Genomic DNA, 23,300 nt, shown 5'->3' with positions numbered 1-23,300 from the left:
TCAGAGCTAGGTTCGTACTAACCAGTGATCAGATTTAATTATGCATTTTGTTATTTCATCTTTGTGTGCCCTCGAGCTAGGGCACGCAGGGCAACTAGGGCTTGTGGCATCATGATGGTAGTTTGGAGGTGGTTACCTACAGTATGAGCACAACATGAAACATGAGGTGGTTTCAGGTCTTTTCGTTTCCCTAAACTTTGTCGTTGTTTGTAGTTGCGTGTTGTTGTTTATCTCTGTATTATTGTGGTTTTGCTTGTGTTAAACTTATATTTTGAAAAACAAGTTTAGCTGTGTATTAAAAAAAGATTATTTGCAACTGTTCGTAAAACCCTAGTATGGGTTTCGCCTCTGAAGTAACATTTTTGTTAAATGTATTTAGTTTTTTTTTTGTAAGCCCTTGTTAGGGCTTGTTAGGGCTTGTTGCAAGAAAAGTTATATAATCTTTGTTATGGAGCTAAACCTGTATGTTGTCCTCAAGACTTACTATGTTAAAAGTTAAAACTAGTATTCAAACCCTTGTTCATGTAAACCCTAGTTCAAGTTCCCTTTTATATTTTGTATACCCCAGTATTATGAATTGAGGGTTTGATTATTGTAATCTATGTTTATCATAGTTTTGCATACCCCTGTTCCAATTGGTTATTTAAAAGCATACCTTCTTTTTTTTTTTTGTTCTTAACCCTTGTTCGATGTCTCCGGCTATGGTTTAGTTTGATCATTCAAGGATTTGTGGTTATATGATCAACGTTCACTTTTCAATAACACTAGTTTAGATTTGGTGCTCAATTTTGGTGAAGTTGTACTATGGTAACAGGTTTTCTTCTATTCTGTTAAGATGATCACTATTTCAGTTGCGCAATTTCCAAGATGATTATTATTGTTTATTTGATAAAAGAAATTCAAAACGGATTTGAAAAGTAAGTACTATTTGTTAAGGTATTCAAGGACGCATTTGTATATTTTGCTACTTTGTTTATTTAAGAGGATGACAGTTTTATTTCAGTTTTTTAATAAAGAACATTATATATGCATATTGTTGTAGGCATTCTTTGAGATGAGTTTAGTTGTATCAGAAAGTGATATCATTCTTTATTATACTCTATTGAGAGTTATTGATTTGCAATGATTCAAATGCATGATTATTCTACTTTGTATATCAGCATATTGTGAAAATTTATACGGCACTACAGTGCATTATTTCACTATACTATATCATTGTATGTATAATGCATATGTTATAAGTTAACTTGCATTATATATGTTGTACCTTTGCTTCTGAATCTCAAGTGATACGAGATTAGAAGATGTTATAAAAGTGATAGAGATGATACTCTGTATTTGTGTCATAACTATGATATGTACATAGTCCATCAAGGCATTATGGAAATGTTGACTAATCTGTTGTGCAGGGTCCAAACCAAGCTTAGTTGACAATAGTGTTCCCATATTGTAATCACTATGCACAGATCTTAATATAAGAGGGTCCCATTGGGGGACATTACACACACACACACACACATATACCACCAACAGTTGTTGGAATTTGGAGTACTAAAAAGGGCAAATCTGAAAATAATATTAGACTGTTGTTTTATGCTTGATCAGAAGATTAATTCCTTTGATGTGTTTGTTGTTGGATGACTAGAGGTTTGGTCTGAAATACCTTTATATCCTTTATCTAGAGCTTACTAATTGCTATTGATTCATGGAAGTATAGTTCTCCTTTAGGCTCTAACTATCATTGCTTGGTTAGTATCTTCATTGGTAAGTATACTTCACTCTCCTTGTAAACATTCTATGTCACCATCATGTGGTACGTCACTATTAAAAGGTATTAGTAATTCCTCATTTATGATCTGATTGAGTATTTGTTATAACTTGTATGGTGATGTACAAGTTTCAGGTTGTATGCTACAGGCTGGCTTTTTTTAATTTGTCACATAAGTATTGTCTCAGCATTATGTGTACCATTGGTTATATTGTTAAAGGGATGCATCTAACTTATCATGAATGTTGTGATCCTCACCCAAGGTCATTTTTTATATAAACTCATATAGTAGGTGATGCACATCGAGGGCCAAGGCCATAATGACATCAGAAATCCATAAGTTTGGGTTGATGTGGCTTCAAAGGGAGCTTTGAAATAAGGCATAAGGATCTTCACACTCAATTAGAAGAAGTTTGAAGATATGTCATGATCATAATTGCGCCATGGGTCCAATTCATAAAAGGTGAAGTTGGCATTTCTCATCCTTGTTTATGAATACTTATGATACTATGACGCTTGGCTATCAGTCTGACATTGAGGATTAAGAGGGAGCCCTATGATCTTCAATAAAACTCTTGGTATGAAAGAGTACTTGATAAGCCTAGGGTTTTGTAAAACTTGTTCCTTAAAGTATTTGAAATGCTAATTCTAATTCCTTATGTGGATGATCTAACTCTGACTGATAAAGATAGTCTCATGATTTGATATAAGAAAGAATTAGCTCAAAATTGAGATGGAAGATCTAAAACTAAAATGCATTACTTCTAGGTTAGAAGTGTGGCAAGGATCTAATGAAATTATTCTAAGTCAAGTTTTCTATTGTTATAGAATTATGGATTGCAAACTTACATGGAAACTAACTTGAAGAGGTTGAGTATGTCTGCAGCCAACTATGATCTTGCACATTCATCTGAATAGAGGTAGGTTGATTGGTGAGTGTTTCAGCTAATCAAAGCTAAGCAAATTTTGATATATTTGCAAGACACAATTGATTATGGGTTGAAGCTGCCATCATTAGAAGACTACTTAGGTTCAGATTGGTCAAGAAGTGTTACAGACAAGGAAAACACTTCAAGCATTCACCCGTTGCGATCTCTTGAATCTACGGGAACAGTCCTCAGTTGCATTGAGTATTGTTGAAGCGAAATACATTGTTGCAAGTGTTGCATCAAGAGAAGTTGTGTGGTTTCTCAAAATTCTTGTTATGTTGCTTTGATTTATCATCAGGGTTGTATAGAGATACCTGACAATTTAGTGTTTTATGGCAGGACAATGTTGTGTTGCAGATGTTCTCACCAAGTCTCTTGAAGCTTGAGTTCTTCAAAAGATAGACTTGGAGTTGTGGAGAACACCACCTTAGTTGAGAGGGAATCTCAACCTCAGTGATACATTGTGTTGTATCAACCACCCTCTGCGGGCAATGTAAGGTGGTAGTGTAATCTTCTCAGGGAGAAGAGCAATTGTTACCATCCTCTGCGGGCAATGTAAGATGGTAGAAAATATCCTCTCCACCCTCTGCGGGCAATGTAAGGTGGATCCAGTCTATGCTTGTGTGCGAGCTGGAAGATTATGTTATGCAGTTTCATTCTATGCTTGTGTGCAAGATGGAAGACTACAATATTCTGATTATGTTTATTCCATTATTTGTTTGTGTGCAAGATGGAGGATTATGTTTATTAGATTCTATTATATGCTTGTGTGCAAGATGGAGGACTATGTCTTCATTCTATGCTTGTGTGCAAGATGGAGGACAATGGTTATGTAACTCCACTCTATGTTTAGGTGCAAGATGGAAGATTATGATAGTGTATCTCTCTCTGGGAGAAGGTTGAGGTGTAAGACCTCTTCCACCCTCTCTGGGCAATGCAAGGTGGATCCATCCTCTGCGGGCAATGCAAGATGGACATCATGAAATGAGTTCATGATATTTATGTGTTTTATTGCAAGTATACTCTATGGAGCTTATACATTCATCCTTGCGGGAAATGCAAGATGAAGGTCATGAATGGATCATGACAAGTGGCAGCTATCCTCCCTAGCTAAGAGGGAGTGTTGAAATAGTAGCTAGCTTGGATACCTTTCTATTGTATTTTAATGTCGTCAATGACAATTAAAATACACATGTATTATCTATTATGTAAATTGAACTTAGGGCTGGGCCCAAATACATGTAACTTGTAATTATGTCTTGTCTGGGCAAGACCTATATATAATGTAACTTGTGGATAGGACAGGGCCTATAAATGTAACTTGCAATTTGGTCTGACCCTAATTAGGCGATGTAACTTGTGGTCCTATACTGAATGTAACTTGTAGATAGGGTATACCCAAATGTAACAATTATCTATGTTTTGGACTGGGCTCAATTGTAACGTGGTGGCTATTGGGCTGGACCCAATACCTAACGTGGGAAGATGTATAATATTAATTATTTATCTTGCAAGCCGACTTGAGGATGTTTAGTGCCAAAAAGGATGGTATATAATCCACTTGAAGATGAAGTCATTTACATAATCATTCTTAGCAAATGCGATATGCTCTCCTACATTTTAGTGAACTCTTCACTTGTGCGAATTCAGTCAAGGATATTGTTGGGCGAAGTTGTCAAGATCTTCTACAATTCTGCTCCAGCCTATTGTTGTCATCTGTTGCTGACCCTCTCTTTTGGTCATCTACTGTTGATTAGGGTTGCATCCTTCATTACCTTGTCAACTTGTTGTTTGGACAGAAATCAAAGATAAGTTTGCTATAGTGTAATTGCCTACAATTGAGATAATACATATCATATTTAAGGCTGGGTTTTTCACCTCCAAGAGGGAGGTTTTCCCAAGGTATTGTCGTCTTGTGTCTTGTGTTTTATTACTATTACTGTTTATTCACGGTCTGATTATAATTAATTGGTTAGATTAACATCTGATTGCTTGAAATCAACATTCTTGATCATTAACACTTTGCAGATCGTGGGAGGGTCTCTGCCGCAGCAAAGTGTTCTTTGTGTTTGTGATCAAAAGGCCTGCAGTGTCTTCTGTAAGGTAGTTTGTTGATAGAATGACCATTAAGGGAGGGTAGTAGAATATTTAATTATTATTTAATTAATATTTTAATGGTCATTAGTGTATTTTTTACTTTATTTAGTTTTCTGTTTTTGGCTTCTATTTTTAGAAGCAATTGTTTCTTTTTATAAACATCGCCGCTTGTAATCGCCTATTTAAAAGGCTCTACAATTGAATTAAGTAATCCGATTACTTTTTGAGCAATCAATTTTTCAATCTTTAATTCTTTGTATAATTTAGCATTCATTTCTTACTTCTCTATTGTGGAAGGTTTTTTTTGATTTTGTAGATGATCCTGCTGCTTTATTCTATTGTGTGACTCTTACATGGTATCAAAACTTTAGCCTTTCTCATTTTGACAATGTTTTCAACAACAAAAAATTGATGGGTGCATCTTGATACAAAATAGACGTCATGATTGACTCCAAAAGGCCCAAAAACCTATAAATAGATATAAAAATTAAAACTCGATATTGTTTGACATCAATAAAATTTTCACGTTTTTTAGGGTTTGCGAAAAATCATCAAAAAAACCATTAATCCATCCATCCATGTCATTTTCTAAAATTCTTAGATATCAAAATTTTAGTTTTGAATGTCCCATTTTGTAAATGCCCTAGTTTTAAAAGAGATATCATTTACCAATTAGATCCTAGTTGAGACCCTGCAATCATATCATATAATCATTGGAAGCAAAATCCATTAAATATATCTTTCCTACTGAGATTTGGAACGTTACCTTAATGACATTATATATATCTAATTCATTGATGGAGTTCAACCGTAAAGATTTAGGATAAGGAGACATGATAGTGTGCCCAGACGGATATACCATCCCTCTTGGCCTCATGTGGCCTTTTGTCATCTCATATGAGGTGGTGTACCTAGTGAGGTGTCCTATAGCCATTCCCCCTCATCATATCACACTTATTCACCTTCCTATGATTGAGACTCCCTTGAACCCATCCCAACAATTGATCAATGTAGAGGTTGGAGGAGAAACTACAATAGGGTGCCCAAAGTGATCCTCTACCCTAGACCCCAGAGCAGATATAGCATCACTCTTGGCCTCATGTGGCCTTCCATCATCTCATATGAGATGGCGTAACTAGTGAGGACTCTATAGCCATTCCCCCTCCTTGTATTCCCTTCCTCACCTTCCATGATTAATTATTGCTATTTAGATATCCATATTATTGCTTATGTCTAACAAATAAAATATTATGTGCCAAATATAATATCCTATATTAATATGTAAAGAATTATATTGCTTCATATATCAGGCATACATATTAAAACATATATTCATGCATTTCACAATGAACAAGAATGTCACTGCCTGCAAAAAATAGTAATCTCTGATCCAATCTATGGCCTGATCGCTGATATATTATGGATTAATCTCCGCTTTGTGAGCACCGATACTAATTCAATGGCTCTCCTTGATTGATGGATTGTTGTTGAATGATTGATATTGCAATGAGTGATTGATTCAACCAATGTTGATTTGATAGAGTGATGCTTGAATGAAGAATTGATTGATTGATTCCTTAAAACACATTTGATGATTCATTTCTGATTTCAAGATGTGAATTGATGATTGATGATGTTTTGATTGAATTTTATCCACTTTGTTGAATTGATCTTTGCTAATTGATAGATTGTTTGATTTGACCTTTGCTGATTCATAGATTGCTTGATTTCTTGATGCATTGATGAGTGATGATGTCTTAAGATTTGCTTGGAGTGATCTACCCTTTATAGGTGAAAGGGTCATAATCTTTCATAAGATTTGAGTCACCACTTTTCATTGTTGCCTTTGAGAATAATAAATTATTCTCCAAATTGATCTCCGTTGGATGTCCTCCTCAAATGAAACCTTCTCCTTTATATATCTCCCAATGTGAGGAAAAGTCACACCTCTTCACCATGTCTGCCCTTTGCAATAGTCACAACCTTTCACAATTACCACCCTTCAAAAGAGTCACAACCCTTCATCACATCTCCCCTTTGAAAGAGTCACTTCCTTATTTTCTTCCCATTCCTTTCTTCTTCCATTAATCTTTCTTTAATTCCTATGTTCCCTTCCTCCTTCCTTCCTCCATTCCATATCCTTTTATACTGTCCTATTTTATTGAGACACATCTCTTTGGAAAGAGACATCCATTTAAAGGCTAATTATTGATTAAAAATGCCCCTTCAAATGAAGTTCTCTTTTCCCTTTTATAACTCATGCTTGAGGGAGTTGCAACTTCTCATTTCATGCCTTTGAAGTCTTGGACCATTCATTAAACTCTAAGTTGCCGGTTCAGGTTCGGGTTCGGGTTCGAAGAACCCGGAACCCGGTACGGCAAAATTTTGAAAAGGGGTTTGGGTTCGTTTGGGTTCGTTAGTACAAAAACATGTAAATTTTATATATATATATATATATATATATTGATATTTGTGAAGCCTATAAGCATGAATTAAAATATGCATGTCACATAGCATCATATGAACAACAAAACAAACATAAACTTGTAATCATAGCATCATGATCATACCATAATTGATAATAGCATCATATACATCAAGTTTAATATCAAAATGACAAAATATTCAAGTATCATTGTTTCAACTTTCAACAATATAAACTTAAAGTTAAATCATCAAATGGATCATCTAATTCTTCATCCTCCTCCTCCTCCTCCTCCTCCTCCTCCTCCTCCTCCTCATTGACATTGACATTACATGAGCCAATGCCACTTGCACTTGCACTATAAGTTGGCTCAATTTCCGAGTCATCAAGTGTCAATGCAAGAAGCTGAGAAGCAGGAGCATCCAAATCAGTATGCTCTGGCTCTATATCCCACATCTTTGTTTCCCCTTGTGTGTAGCCATGTTGTTTGTGTGAAAGAAGACGTAGGTTGGAATGCACATATACTAAATTCTCCGCTCTTTTTGATAGCAGCCTATTGCGCTTTACTGAGTGGATGAAAGAGTATGTGCTCCAATTTCTTTCTGAAGCAGATGAACTAGCAACCTATGAAGACAAAGTAAACAATTAAAGTTATACATTAATAAAAATAAAATTACTAGCAACCTATGAAGACAAAGTAAACTATAAATAAACTAAAACTTGTAAATTTAAAATTTTAATTAATTAAACTTACTTGTGATAAAACTTTTATAGCGAGGGGTTGTAGGTGTTGGAAGCATGTGCCATGGAAGTACCACCAGCTATGAGCATCTTTCTTGGATCTATGACGAAGTGCATCAACACTTAGACCATTCCCATTTGCGAATTCTATGAACTCATTTGTAACAACATCTCGCAAATCATCATCGGGATATAGTCTAAGAAATGTTGCCTTATACCCATCAGATACTTCTAGATCTCCCCATGGTGGAATCCTTCCTGGTTTATCAAGAAACTGATTGCTATAGTACTTAGGTGTCAAGGCATAGGCAAGAAGGTGCAAAGGAGTGGTCATCTTATTCCACCTCTCTACAATAATTACTTCCAGTTCTTTGAAGAATTTCTCCTGAGGATCATTCTCTTTTTTATTTATAGTGACCTTTATTTTTTCAAGCATTGAATCAATGCCATCATAAATCTCACCTATGCAAGGCCTATCCATGTCTGTATAGCGAATCATGCTCATGATGGGCTCAGTGATACTTAGGAGATATGTAACAAGATCCCACCATTTCTCATTCAATATTCTATCCCTAATTTTTTCTGCCCTCTCAGTGCTACTTTGCTTCCATACAGTCCAATTGGTGCTGATCACCATATTGCATAGTGCCACTCTAACTTTCACAAGTCGTCTTAAGACGATTGTGTTTGATGCAAAACGAGTCTCAGCAACCTATAACACAAATTAATGCCAAATGATTAAAAAATAAAGCCAAACTTTAAAGAAGAATACACAATATAGCTTACACAATGATATTATTAACATTGAAAATTCAAAAAAATCAGAAAATGTAAAATTAAATTACTATTTCACTTACCTTCAATAGCTCCAAATTTGAATAGGTTCTAAAAATCCCTTGAGACATGTGGTGGTTTGTCATGAACATCTGGATGTCCTCAGCCTCTGCATACACATCTCTGATCCATTTTATTTTTTGCCCAATCCTTTGTAGCATAAGATTGAGTGAATGTACCGCACAAGGTGTCCAAAAGATGTGATCATAGCGTTGCTCAACCAACAAACCAGCAGCTCTACAATTTTTTGCATTGTCTGTTATGACTTGGACAACATTGCGAGGTCCCACAGACTCAATGGCAGAGATGAGAATTTCTGCAATAAATTGGCCATCTTTTATTTGGCCCTCACAATCCACAGCTCTCAAAAACATTGCCCCTTTAGGGGACACCGCTATGACATTGATCAAGGGACGGTTTTTAGCATCTTTCCACCCATCTGAAACAATTGTTACACCTGTCTCAACCCATGAATCCCTTATGGGTTTCAATGCATCTTCAACCCTCTTCACCTCTTTCTCCAATAATGTTCCACGTACCTTCTCATAACTGGGGCCCTTATACCCCCTTGGTGCCTCATTAACACTTTTTATCATTTGCTTCCAATATGGGGAGCGAACAACATTGAATGACAACCCATTTGCATAAATGCACCTTACTATATCTTGATCAGCATTGTCTCTACTCTCATTTTGGAATGCGGTTTCTAAAGGCCCCTTTGTTCTTTTACGTGTCAAGGGTGGTTCACTTTGAGGTTCATTTGTGGCAAAGAAGGGGTGGTCTTCTACTACAATACTGGGATTAGAAGAGCCTTGCATTCCCCTTGTTTTCTTTGATGCGGTTTGGTTCAATCTACGGGCTTCCCTCTCTTCTACCGCCTCATGCTCCCTAATATATTTCATCACTATCTCATGTGGTATAGGTTTACCATTTTTTCCAGGGCATTTTTTGATGCTTCTTCCTTTTATTCCACACAAATGGCCTACCACCCGATAATATGAACTATTATGTTCAATATCACATCCATGGCATTTCCAACGGAATCCCCCACCTCCCGGAAGTTGTTTTATAATGTCCACATATTTCCATAAGGGAGAATTTGGATCATTTCTTTGTTTTGCAATTATTTGTTCATTGCCAATGGAGGAAGATGTAGATGCCATTCTAGTTCCTATGGCAAGAAATAAAATAAACATATTCAAAAACAAAAACTAAATAATGAAAAAAAATTCAAGTTTCATGTTTGAAAATTTGTGAAACAAAAAAAGTTGGAAAAAAATGTTTAAAAACCTACCTCTTGCAGCCAATGGAAGCTTGAAAATGTATGGAAATGATGCTGCAACACTTGTTGAAGCTTCTAAAATCAGTCTTCAACTCCTCCTCTTTGATCTTGGAAGCCAAATTTTCTTCAAACTTTCTTCAACCTGCTCTCATAAAAAATTTGTTTGCAACACAAATGAGGTGAAATGTGCCAATAAAGTGTTTTAGAAGTGTTTTTTAGGTTATGATTTTCACTTTTTAAAAGGCGGAACTGAAAAAAAATTAAAATTTGGTTTGTTTTTTAGCTTTATGGGCCGCCCAGCCGCCAGGGTTCGCCTGGGTCCGCCCGGGTTCGACCCCGGGTTCGACTGGGTTCGACCCGGGTCAAACCCACCCTGGGTTTTTCGAACCCGGGTCGAACCGGACCCGTACCACGGACCCGGTCGAACCCGGACCCGTACCAGGGCGTCCCAGGGGCGAACCCGGTAACTTGGAATTTAAACTTACCTAAACTTTAATTATTTTAATTTTATTCATTATATTTTTATTTTTATTCTTTTATATTTTTATTTTATTGGTAGTGTTTATTATTAAATCCTATTTCAAAATGGGGACATTACAAGTTTGAGGTCATTTTGGTACTTTGGCCCATTTCTTGGAAAATTTGTTGAAATTGGTGGTTATTTTTGTCGGGGAGCTTGAAATTTCACATTGATTTATTTTGGGATGTCCTAACACAAATTTTTATTGTACATTGTTTATTTTTCTATATTAGTGTTGTTTATCTAATGGCAGATTTCTATTCATTTGAGGTCTTCACTCATAATTATCATCCATGGAAAATAAAGATGCAACAATTACTCCTATCTAAGCGTTTATAGTCTATGTTGGCTGATACACAACTTGATTTCAATAGAGTACAAGAGATTGCTTACAGGAACAAGTTGGTGAGGCTATAGGTCTGATTGCTTTACAAAGTTCTAACAGTTTGTTGTTCCATATTGCGGATTATACAAAGCCTAAGCAGATATGGGATAAATTCAAAGATCTATTTGATACAGTTCGTGAATTTTGTGCTTTTCAAATAGAAGCAAAATTGACTTTTATTTCCCCTCATACATTTCCTTCCATTGAAGATCATTTGGCTAAGTTCAAATCTTTAATATTTCAATTTGCTGGTTGTGGAAAAGATCTTATAAGAAAACATTTTCTTGATTTTGTCTAAAAGATAAAAAGGACCATATGTAACCTTTTCTTCTACCTTTTATTCCACCATGGATGCCCTAAATGATCCATTTACTATACCTTCACTTGAGACATTTTGTGACCATTTGACTAGAGAGCAAGCTAAGGTTATTTAGTTTGATGCATTTCCCAAGAGTTAGGCATTGGTAGCCCAATCACTCAAAGGCAAAGGCAAGAACAACACAAAATCTAATGCATCTAAGAAGAAGAAACTCACATGTACTTATTGCAAGAGAATTGGACATGATGAACATAATTGTTGCAAAAAACATGACTTTCCTAGAAAATAAGACTGTTACAGGAAATGTCAGCTGAAGTACTCATTCATATGACTGAAGACAAAGTTCAGTGACAACCAATGCTATGGTAGTTTTAGAAGGTTAATCTATCAGATTTATCATAGAACTTCATAAAGAAAGACAATGTTAAAGAGAGACTGATAGAGAACTGAAAATGATTATAGTTTGTAGTTCATTAAGAATTTATTCTTTTCACATAAAGATATAATCCATAAAAGATGCAGATACTAACCCAAGTGTGTGTTTCATCCATTCCCCGTCTTCTCTTTTCTGCAGAGAAACCACCATCAGAATATCACATCAGTCAATGATGCACAAGCAAAATATTGTAAAAACAACATAAGAATAAAAAAGCGTCTTACTGTAAAGTCTTCACGAGCATGTGCTCCTCTGCTTTCCTTTCTAGCCTCTGCTGAGTGCATGGTGATGCAGGCATTGATTAGAAGGTTTTCTAGTTCAATTGTTTCTATCAAATCTGAATTCCTGCAAGATCAACATGAAAAAGTGAATGGTTTCAGTGCAATCAAGTGATTCAGGAAATTATCTCAAGAATACAATAGCAGTACTACCAAGAACACATCTTATTCACTCAACAACAAAACAACTTCCACACATCCTATATTGAATCAGCAATCATCTTACCATATCAGACTCCTGTCTTTTATCTTGACATCTTCAAAGCTCTTCCATGTTTCGTTAATTAACTTGCACCCTAATAAAGCATTGAAGGCTCCAGTAAGTTTTCAAACAACACATAATATACACATACATAGATGCAATTTATTTTCTGGTTCCCTAAAAGATGTAAATAGAAGTGAACACTGTGATGTCCCCATAATAGTGATTGATATCTGAATATACTTATGTATCAGTTATTTAATTATATGAGTTTATGACTGAAACTCTATAGTATTATGTAATCAGTTTCATAAACATAATAAATAGATTATTACACATTTACATTAATAATAAATATTCATTAAATATTACATAATATTAATATTCTTATTTACATGGTAATCATAATGTAATATTGACAAGGCAACAATAACTAATAAGACTAATAAAACATTAATAAACAATATATAACAATATAGTGGCAGACAAGATCTGACACATGTCAGATCTGTCTGCTTTCCCATCCATTAAATAAACCATACATTAAGGCAGCACTCATATTAAGGAAGTATAAGATCAAAAAGGTAATCGATGATCACATGTTTATCATGGAAATAGCTAGTTAAAACCTTCAGTTGTATGATTGACAAACCAATCCATATTCTGATCCGAGCATCTAAGACATTTAAGGAATTAATAATCAAGACTTTGATTAAATTAAGCATGCAGTGACTAAGGTAAGACTGGTTCCGTAAACAGAAACAAAGGAAGACAACGTTTAACATATATAATAGCAATCGCAACCTAACAATAATAATTAGTAAAATGCAAATAATCTAACGATTCAAGATAAGAATCGGTTACGAATTATGAAGTATGACTCTTCCTTTGTGAAGAGATGTGTCCCACTAATGAGGAGTTAGTTGAGGGTATATATAAAGATGATGTAGAAGTGACGGGGAGCCGGAGAGATATGGGGGGATATAAAAAAAATATATAAGACAAATACTACCAATAAAAATCAGATCGGAACTGATATTAAGTTACAGGCAGTAACATTCTTGTTCTGGGTAGTATGCATGGTATGCACTTAATATATGAAGCCTGCTGATGTTCTTATAGAGGATTTAAAAGTATTATAAATATTGATTATATATATATATATATATATATTATAATCATTCTAATATTTTCTGGAAACTACTCTGCAGTAAAATATATTATAATAACATCTGAAAATAATTATTTATAATGTCTTAATCAGATAAATAACAATACTAGATTGTAAATCAGAAAGAGCTTATAAACAGTACGAAGAATTTGTTTATGTATAATTCTTGTTACTATTGTCTGTATTTAAGAAGTTGGGAATTGAGATGTTTCCAAAGAGGGGCAGCCTAAATCCAAACAATAGGGTGATTCCCAAGAGAGGGTGGAGATCAGCGTCCCGAGAACCTTGAGGGATAGGGTCTCAAGATAGGGTAAGGTATGGATCTGTAAACTTTGAGGGAACCTATTGTATTTGGTATCTAAGCGCTTGGGTAACATACACATCTTCTTCTTTTTTTAAACTGAAGTAGTAACAAAGTTTGACACTTGCATTAAGAATTACGGATGTATTGTAGATGAGCAAGTTAATTATTAATAAATTAATTGATTGAACCATGGAATATTACTGATTTGATTCGTGTTAAGATAGAATTGTCCCCTAATCAATTTAGTTTAAGTCATAAGTACATTGTGTGAGATTTTGCCAAGATCAAGAGCTCAATAAAAAGTACAAAATAGAGAGAAAATATAGGACAAGAATAAAATGTATTCTCATCAATAGATAAAATGATCAATTGTTACATACAATGAATATGAGTCTGCTTATATAGGCAAGGCTATATGGATATATGAGCACACAAGCATGACATGTGGCTCAATAAGAAACAAGGGTAGGTAGGGATAAGTAGGGGTAGGTAGGAGAAACAATATAATATTCCACATGAGGTGGATCACCCACTGAATGTGGAATGTAACAACAAGATAAGACAACAAAAGGTGGAAATTCTCTTACACACACTATCTGAATGTGGCACAAACACCCAAGTGTCTCATACCCAAACTACTATGAAATGCATTATCCTAAGTAAACTTAAGTAAGGTGTAATAATATCCAACATGAATAAATAATTACACCAACAACCCCCCTTAAGTGCAACTTAGAAGGGAATGCAACTAAGCAATGCAAGATGGGTCCTGGCTACGAGGCCATGTTAGGTATCAATGTACAAATGCAAATGCATGCAAACCAATGCAATGAAATCTCTCATAAAGCGGGGAAAGAGAGAAAAACCCAATGGGAAAAAACCCTCCCCCAAAAGAGAGATGAAAACTATACAAGAGAACTCTCATAGAAGTATGTGAGGAACAAAACCCCATGTGAGGAAAAAGTCCCCCCCATATGAGAGAAGAAGAGAAGATAGGTAGCCCCCCCTCAATGTAGAATTTGCACCAATGGTAGAAGCTCGAAGATGAATGAAGAAACTACTCCATGAACATTGAACAACATTCCTCCCCTTGGGAAAAAACAAAACCAAAGGTGTATCCATGAAGTCTCCCCAATCCTGAAGGGAAGAAGTAGGAAAAAAACTCACAATGAAAGGAATCTCTGAAAACAGCTCAAGTGTCCCCATGTCGATGCTGAAGGTTACCCCCTCCAAAGGTGGTGAACTGCTCCACACTGCTGAAAAAGGCACTCCAAGATCTAGTGGAGATGAATGTAGAACAAGTCCCAAAGACTCGCATGTCTCCTCTAAGGTCAAAGAGGCCTCCTCCAACTGTTGTACATAAGAATCCACAATCATGTCAACTTCGGAAGAATGATCATGTAGAGAATGAACAAGAGGGTCAGAGTGTGCCCTCGCATCAATCAAAGAAGGATCATCTTCATCAAAGAGAAGATGAATATCATCAATGATGTCTCCCAAATCTGCAATGTAGGACTCCACAAACAAACCTGCAATGTCTGTCAAGTACTCATCCCAAGACACTGAAGCTGGAAGACATGAAATATCCTATTGCACTGAATCACAAGAAGGCAAAACTATCGCACTATCCCCATCATCAGGTGCAATAGGTGATGTGACAGCAATAGGAGGAGATAAAATACAAGGCTCAAGAACGGGGTCACATGTGAGAATCCCCAAGTTCAAGTACCCAAAGTTCTCCTCAAAATTTGAATCATCATATGTAGAATCATGCGAAGAATCATCATATGTGAAATCATACTCATCAACAAAATCTAAAAAGGAATATAACCAAGATGCATGATCCACCACCCCAGTCGCAATGATAGCTCATCTCCAAGTCTCTAATGAAAATTGACTCAAGTGTGAACTTCACAATTCTCTTAGTTGCCCCATGTGTGATTTGATAGATGGAAAGGAGATTGTTTGTCAAATGGGGTACACACAACACATCACTGAAGGAGTTATCTCCAATGTCAATAGTTTCTTTCTCGATCACATCCTTGTATGTATGATTGCCCATAAAAATCTGCGGCATGGTGCAAGGCTCAAAATGTAGAAAACATAGGCTGCAAAGATGCCATATGATGAGAAGCCCCTTAATCTAGAAACCATCTCCCTGAATCATGACTGGTAGTAGCACAAAGAGCTTTTCCTTTTCTTGTCCCAAAAGAGTGAGTTTTCCCACTTGTTGAAGCCATGAATGCTTGCCCTTTCCCTTTTGAATGTGAGGAAGTGGAAGTTGATGAATCCTCCTTCTTGTAGGCATGAGGCAATCAATGTTGTGCTTTTTGAGGATGCATGTGAGCTCATCAATCTTCTTAGAATGGCAACATCGCTCCTCATGACCACCCTTTTTACAATAGGCACAAGTAGGTCTCTCCTTCTTTGGTGAATTGTCCTTCTTGGAAGAGGATGAATCCCCTTGTTGTGGAGAAGGTGATGCTTTGTCCTTAGGCTTTGATTGCCATTTCTTCTTGTTTGAGTTGTCCTTTCCTTGATTCCCTTTGTTCCCTTGATTTGCCACTAATACTTGAGACTTAGAAGTCTCAAGAATGCCCATGCTTATCAACTTAGTTTGTTCCATCATCAACATTTCGGTGAAAGCATCAAATGTAGGCATTGTGTAGCTTGAACCCAGTGTCATCCTATGGGTTTGGAAACTAGAAACAAATGCTGCATATTCTTGTGGAAGCTTGCCCATCAATTTGAAGATCAATTGAGTATCCTTCTTATCAATGCCACAATCCTTGAGTTGTGCCCTCAACTCTTTTGCCTTAGTGACATAATCTTGTATGGTATCAAAGTTCTTGGGATCTAACATGGTGAGATCACTATCAATCTGATATCCCCTAATCTCATCAACTTGACCATACAAGTCTTGAAACTTTTGCCAAGCATCCTTAATTAAGGTACATTTCTCAATATGAAAGATGAGATCCTTTGATACATACATTCTTAAGGTACCAATTGCCATGATATTTTTAGTGAGCCAATCCAAGTGAGCAACGAGGTCAGCCTTAGGATTAGTGGGAGCAACAATAATTCCATCAATATAATGAGTTAATCCTTTTTCCGTAAGTTTACTACATGCATCAATTTTTCAAGTAGCATAATTATGAGGAGTTAAGAGAGGAAACTTAGGAGAACCCATAGCAGCAAAAAGGAAAGAACACAAGAGCACAAAGGCAGAAGAGACACCCCCCCAACTTCACTCAATCAAAGTACCCCCCACAAAACGATGATTTTGACACTTTATATATAGTGCGTGTACAATAGGCCATTTGCAAACAATGGCAAGGTGGACTTCTGATTTTGTTTTACAACTTCCCCAATAGGCTAAAAACTACAATGCAAAAGACCAGAAAGATAGATCTATGCAATACAAGTGCCAAATTAGCCAAAAAAGACCATATGCTGAAAGTATAATTTCTACTCAAAATCACTGCAAACTGATAGCAGATTATGAAAGTAGACAAAAAATCATGCACTTTCAAAAAAAATGGCACCCGAAAAGGAGTTCGTATGAGCCCAAACAGAGTCCTAGAAGTTGCAGAAACGGGGATTGGACAAGTAGAGTCACCAAAAACTGAGATTTCTGAAATATTTGTCCGTCAAAATCAAAAAATAATGTCACCACGAGAAAGTACACGAAAAATTAGCCCATTTCAAAAAATATTGCACCAAAAAAGGAGCAAAAATGAGCAAGATATGGCCATTTGAAGTTGAACTGCAAAATCAAAAAGCTCAATGAGAGGGACCTGCTAAATTTTCAAAAAATTGATGAAGTCAGCAAAACATTGCATTAAATTTGACGGTCGTCTAGCCGTCAAAGAAAACTTCACTCCCCCACCCGGTCGTACGAACGATGACGTTAATACGAACTGTCCGCGTGGATGTCGAGGTGGTAGTACGGCAGGATGAGGTGGCGACTGTGTAGACGCTGACTGGAGTGATGATGTGGCACCATACGGACAAACAAAAAATTGCCACATGGCAGTTAAGATGTTGAGCTTTCTAATGACGTGGCAGATGATTTGGCGCCAACTGGGCGTTGACGGTGCGTATGGTTTGCTTGCAGAGGCGGCTAACTACGGCCCAATATGATTGTGCCACGTGTCCGGAGCAATCCTATGTGGCACCGCGTGAAGAATAGAGCACTGCGAGTTTGGGAAAGGAGCCAGCGAAGGAGTTCCCAACGGAGACAATGGGTGACCGGCGGCGTCGGACGATGTGGAGGATGTGTTGTCGGCGGCCAAGAACTGTCCAACCTACAAGGGCCAGGAAATGCAGCGATGGGGCAGGCCGGAGCTCAAGACAGCAGGCCAGGAGGAAGCAAGAAGCTGTCTGTCGACGAAAAGATATACCGATGGCGCAGGAGGACCGTAGATGGAGCGGCGGCGGGTTGCCGAGAGTACTGGCCGTCGGAGGACAGCAGGTGTCAGCGGGTTGCCGGGAGTAGTGGTCATTGGAGGACAACGTACAGGAGTGAGCAGATGGCATTGTACGGGCCACAATGGAGCAAGCCCTACAGATTGTACGGTGATGGGGGCCTCTGCGCAAGTTGGCTGGAAAACAAAGTACAGCCTCCTGCAAATGTGTTGTACGGGTATGGATCGTGGGAACCCTGCAAAAGTTGATGCAGGGTACGATAGGGGTTGGGGGTAATTTATTGTCAAAATTCATGGAGACGGCCACCTGGACTCAATGGCGAGGTTGGATCTGATCTAGGACGCCTCCAAAGGATGCTGCTCCTCAGATCTACCTATTGACGCCACAATAAAATCTCTCCAAGACAAATCAATGACGCTCTAATGGCTCTGATACCATGTGAGATTTTGCCAAGATCAAGAGCTCAATAAAAAGTACAAATAAAGAGACAATATAAGACAAGAATAAACTGTATTCTCATCAATAGATAAAATGATCAATTGTTACATACAATGAATATGATCCTGCTTATATAGGCAAGACTATATGGATATGTGAGCACACAAACATGACATGTGGCTCAATAAGAAACAAGGGTAGGTAAGGATAAGTAGGGGTAGGTAGGAGAAACAATATAATATTCCACATGAGGTGGATCACCCACCGAATGTGGAATGTAACAACAAGATAAGACCACAAAAGGTGGAAATTCTCCTACACACACTATCCCAATGTGGCACAAACATCCAAGTGTCTCATACCCAAACTACTATGAAACGTATTATCCTAAGTAAACTCAAGTAAGGTGTAATAATATCCAACATGAATAAATAATTACACCAACACATTGAAATAGGTTAATTATGGTTATAACAGGCCTAAACCTAGTAGAGGACATTACAACACAGTGAACACTTCATTGTTGTGTTGGATGTACTGAACAAAGTGCCCCATGAATCTACTTAATCCAATAATGTATTCATCAAATCCAAAGTATGATAGGATCATAAAAGTTTATATTTTTCATTTTTAGTATTTGAAAGCTCTTGGCCTTGGTCCTTTGATAGGATCACAAAAGTTTATATTTTTCATTTTTAGTATTTGAAAGCTCTTGGCCTTGGTTCTTTATCCTCAAAACTTTAAAGCAATAGATTTTTTTGACTCACATTCTGGCCTGTCTCACCATTAACAATGTCAATTCAAAAAGTGGTTGACCTGTTAAAATAGATTTGAGGAGGATGGTATCAATCCCAAACCTATAGATACTTGCCACGATATTTTCCACTGTGTGCTTACTTAAAGAATTGTGCAGATCAAAATTAAGGGCATTATCTTGCAAGGGCCCACTCACAATCAATATATTGGTGGCCAGTATAATAATGATTCCTTCTACTTTCACTAGGAATGAAGAATCAGTTTACGATGCTCTGAATTGCTTTTGTACTTTTAGCAAGGCCTCTGGTTACAACAGTAATGTTCAAGAAATCAACAACTATCAGATGCCTTCACTACACTAAATAATTTAGGGACAGAAGTGCAAGCATGGAGAATTATCATGGCTGTGGGATACAGATGTATGTTAGCTCTCTTATATTAAGTAACTTAATGTGATCCATATATTCCTTAAAATTGTGTAAACAGGATAGATTAAAAAATTTCAAATTCTGTATTGAACAGTCCTAAGACAATAAATCTGATTCATAATTAATCTCACAAGAACATGACTAAAGCGCTTGCCTTTTAAGAAATAATAAGATCATAAATTGATTGTTTTTTATTCTTTTTCATTAACTGATGACTTGATTGCCTTATGTTTCAGCAACTCTCATTCAAATTGTGTTTCATCTTCAACTCTTCGTTGTCTCTCATGGTAACTCTCAAAGTTGAAAATCATTTATAATTTGTCAGCATAAGGTACAAACTTCAAAGATAATGTTATTGAATTTGTATATGAGATTGAGAGAATCAACTGAAAATGTACTAAAATTGAGAAAAAAAAAAGTTGGCACATGATATTTTTTCAGACAACCATGTTTGCAGATAAAGTAAAAATGACTACTCACAGTTTAATGAAATACCATTGCTATTTTAGAATTACCTTCCTCCAAAGTATCCTGAGTGCGGAAAACTGCTGCATTGTTCTGCATCACTCTCTGCATGTTCAAGCGAATCTTGGAAGTAGGTAAGCTACCATTTGAATTCCTTAATTTATCCAGCCAAGAAATTGTCTTTTCTCCAGCATTTTTTGGCAAAGGTTTCTGACTTTGACCTGTTCTTTCATGCCAAAAAGGTTAAAAAATTAATGTGTCTGGTTATGACAGCCCAATATTCAAAGTACAAAATGGAGATAATAAATGAGTAGCACGCTTTGAGGCTGTCACACAGTCCATAATAAACATTATATGAGATAAAAAAATTAAAATCGTCCACAGAAATTAGTTTTCAAACAAAATATAAGAAGCCCACCTTGGAGCCCCAGAAAACAAGTTGGGAGCCTTACAAAATTTCACTAACTGAAAGTAGACAAGGTATAACATGCTGACACCCAGTCTGAGATAACCTAAATATGGCTCTTTGTATTGCTTTAGTGACCTTCATGTTTATAACCAATCTAAGAAATACTGACTAGAGCCCTGTGTTGAGCCTCATAAGCTGGCATTTTGTGAAATTCCCTTCCAACCATGTGCTTTGGCCCTTCATATATCTCTTGGTCTATGTTGCTAATGTGCTTATTTAATATTGCCAAGAATGATTCAAGGGAGCTCTACCATCAATCTTTTGGCTTTTGTGTTAAATCTCCACTGTCAGGTTTCTACCAAGCTTCAAGTTTGCAGTCACGGCAGCCTGGTTCGAAAAGTACCTAAGACTTGTTCCCTTTACCTGCACATTTTATTCTATTTGAATGTTGACCTGCCATTTGTTTGGTTACTCAGCACCAGAATTTTCACATGGGCCATATGCAGTTGCAAATGTTCTCTATGCTCTGCTACAAAACAGCTAAAGGATTTCGAGTACACTTTGGCTGTGGCCGTTTCACCCTCCACTATTGATCATGTGTTAATCAATGCCCTCTGTCAAATCCTGATATGGTTTTACTTTCAAATGGTGGAGTCAAATGTGAATGTGTGGGCTCCTATGGGAAATTCAAACTGATGTGTATCATATTCATTTGTCAAGAGCCAGGTGCATCAGTTCCTACATGCCCCTATATAGTAATGAACTAAACAAAGTTTGCCAAGTGGCCCAATGATTTAAATATAGTGGGCCAAAATTATCTATAAGGCATAGGATCACAATGGGCATACAATGTGACAGTCAAGCTACATGTTCATTTCCAGCCGCACAACAGTGAAACAATGAAATGTGCCTACATCTTTGGCCATTGCATTTCACCCCTAGCCATTGATCTTGGTTGATCAATGTGAGCTATTGACCTACAGGCCATTTAATGAACTAGGTAGCATTAATAAAAAGCAAGGAGACCACTTTCAATGCATACGTCACCTGATGTGTCATGACTCCTTTTGTCAGTAAACGAGTATGTGGAGGACTCATGTGGATCCGTGCTATATGGACCAATGGAAAAGTGCCACATGGTCTAGGGTAGCAAATGTGCTGAATTCATTTGGGCAATTAATGAATATGTGCTTCCACAAGTTTCATTCAATTGCAAAGTTTACATAGGTCACATGGTATTTGGTGGGGCACGATGTTAAGGTGCAGATTAGATGGTTGATTTAGTCGTCAACATGTTCAGTTCTCATTTCTCCATGGCTGAATGGAAAAAGGTAAGCGGCCTCAAATGTGCCTTGCCCATATTGTCCTGGCCATTGAACATCTTTTGATCAACATGGGCCATTGATTGCAGTTGAACTTTACTGTATAGTGATAGTGATTCAAATGGGAATATTAGTTGAAAGAACAAGTGCTCTAAATTTTAAGGGGTCCACCTGTGCAACAATGAATGACAAATTGCCTTGTGGTTTGAGGTGGCATATTTGGTAGTTCCGATAATTGTTTAATTTTTGTGGCTAAAGTGAAACGTGCAAAGCTCAATTCACCCTTGGTTGTTGATCTTGTAACAATCAACCTCGTTTGTTAATCAAAGGCTAGAGCTCAAACTAGTCAAGCCAACTTGTCTATAGAAAGAAATATGATATGAATGTGGTTGAGGAAATAGTGAAATAGTGCAAAAACGAGTAGAGTATTAGGTTAAAATGCCTAATCAGCAATAAGGTGGATGTTTGTAAAGGTAGAATTGATTTGTGGAGTTGTGTTAAAAAATTCAAAGGATGTAGCTAAGGAATTAATGAAAATTGGTAAACCCTGTGTTGTTTGCTAAACCCAATAAGGATAAAGACCTTGTGAAGGACAAACTACCTTGCATCCATTAATTAACACTAGAAACCAATAAATTTAAGTGCTTGTAGGCAACTTGGGTACATATTTGACAGAGATTTTTTCCCTTGTTCAACACAAGCTTGATTTGAAAAGATGTTCTTTGTACCAAAGATATGGGCATCATGATTGAGACATATCAAATGTTCAAATTTTTCTTTGCAAACTTGAACAAGTGTGCAACATGACTTCAATGGATTCAATGCTTTTACAAAGAGATTGTCACAACAAATTCAATAGAAAAGTCTTGCAATGATGTAGATTGAATCATCAACATAGATGTCCTAGGTCTTGATAGTTGATTATATATACCAAAGATTGTGTACTTGACAAGTTGTCAAGTACTCAAGTTTTTTAGGTGCACAAGTACTCACTAGTAAAACTCAAATGTTTTGACCTAGCCATATGAAAAAACTTGCTTAGTATTTCAATGAGTCTAAGTGAAAAACTCACTACAGATAGAACACATGCCAAATGCAGGGAAAACATTGATAAAATGTAATGTCCCCTTCATGCACCAATTTTAGTATGAGATTTCCATTAGCCTATTCCTAGGTTTCCATAGGCTAAGTGGACATTGTTAGGGGACTCAGTGTCCTGAGGAGAGCTCTAGCAATGGTTTTCGATGCATTCCAACAAAGTTTCTATTTTTAGCATAATGTTTTTAGAGTGAATTTTGATTTTGCCACTAAAGTGTTTTATTAAGTTACTTTATGACTTAAGTTAGGGTAATGGGTTCAT

The 23,300-nt window shown here is 36.7% G+C and overlaps 2 protein-coding genes across 3 annotated transcripts in view; both read right to left on the bottom strand.

Moving 5' to 3' along the window:
- Positions 1-23,300, bottom strand: part of LOC131042311 (succinate dehydrogenase [ubiquinone] flavoprotein subunit, mitochondrial) — a 49,394-nt gene that overhangs the window by 6,541 nt on the left and 19,553 nt on the right. Inside the window, exons 12-15 of the mRNA XM_057975660.2 lie at positions 20,260-20,430; positions 12,241-12,310; positions 11,961-12,081; positions 11,831-11,868 (exon numbers count right to left, since the gene is read on the bottom strand). Coding sequence (XP_057831643.1) covers positions 11,831-11,868; positions 11,961-12,081; positions 12,241-12,310; positions 20,260-20,430 — 400 coding nt within the window. The remainder of the gene's footprint in view (positions 1-11,830; positions 11,869-11,960; positions 12,082-12,240; positions 12,311-20,259; positions 20,431-23,300) is intronic.
- Positions 7,516-11,817, bottom strand: LOC131042312 (uncharacterized). 2 transcript variants are annotated; one of them, XM_059218563.1, is made up of 3 exons: positions 10,089-11,817; positions 7,974-9,965; positions 7,516-7,843 (listed from the first exon to the last, which is right to left on the bottom strand). In XM_059218563.1, exon 2 carries the CDS (start codon positions 9,955-9,957, stop codon positions 8,797-8,799), a length of 1,161 nt encoding a protein of 386 aa, XP_059074546.1. In that variant the 5' UTR covers positions 9,958-9,965; positions 10,089-11,817; the 3' UTR covers positions 7,516-7,843; positions 7,974-8,796. The 2 variants fall into 2 exon arrangements, with proteins under 2 accessions (XP_059074546.1, XP_059074545.1); XM_059218562.1 differs by having other exon boundaries at positions 7,974-11,817.

Source organism: Cryptomeria japonica, chromosome 3 (assembly GCF_030272615.1).
Source record: "Cryptomeria japonica chromosome 3, Sugi_1.0, whole genome shotgun sequence".
Taxonomy (NCBI): Eukaryota; Viridiplantae; Streptophyta; class Pinopsida; order Cupressales; family Cupressaceae; genus Cryptomeria; species Cryptomeria japonica.
Note: the sequence above shows the minus strand (reverse complement) of the source record. Positions and strands in the feature narration are given on the sequence as shown.

Excerpts from the sequence above, each read along its gene's own strand:
- LOC131042312 (XM_059218562.1), bottom strand. The coding sequence starts at position 9,990 with ATGTTTATTTTATTTCTTGCCATAGGAACTAGAATGGCATCTACATCT.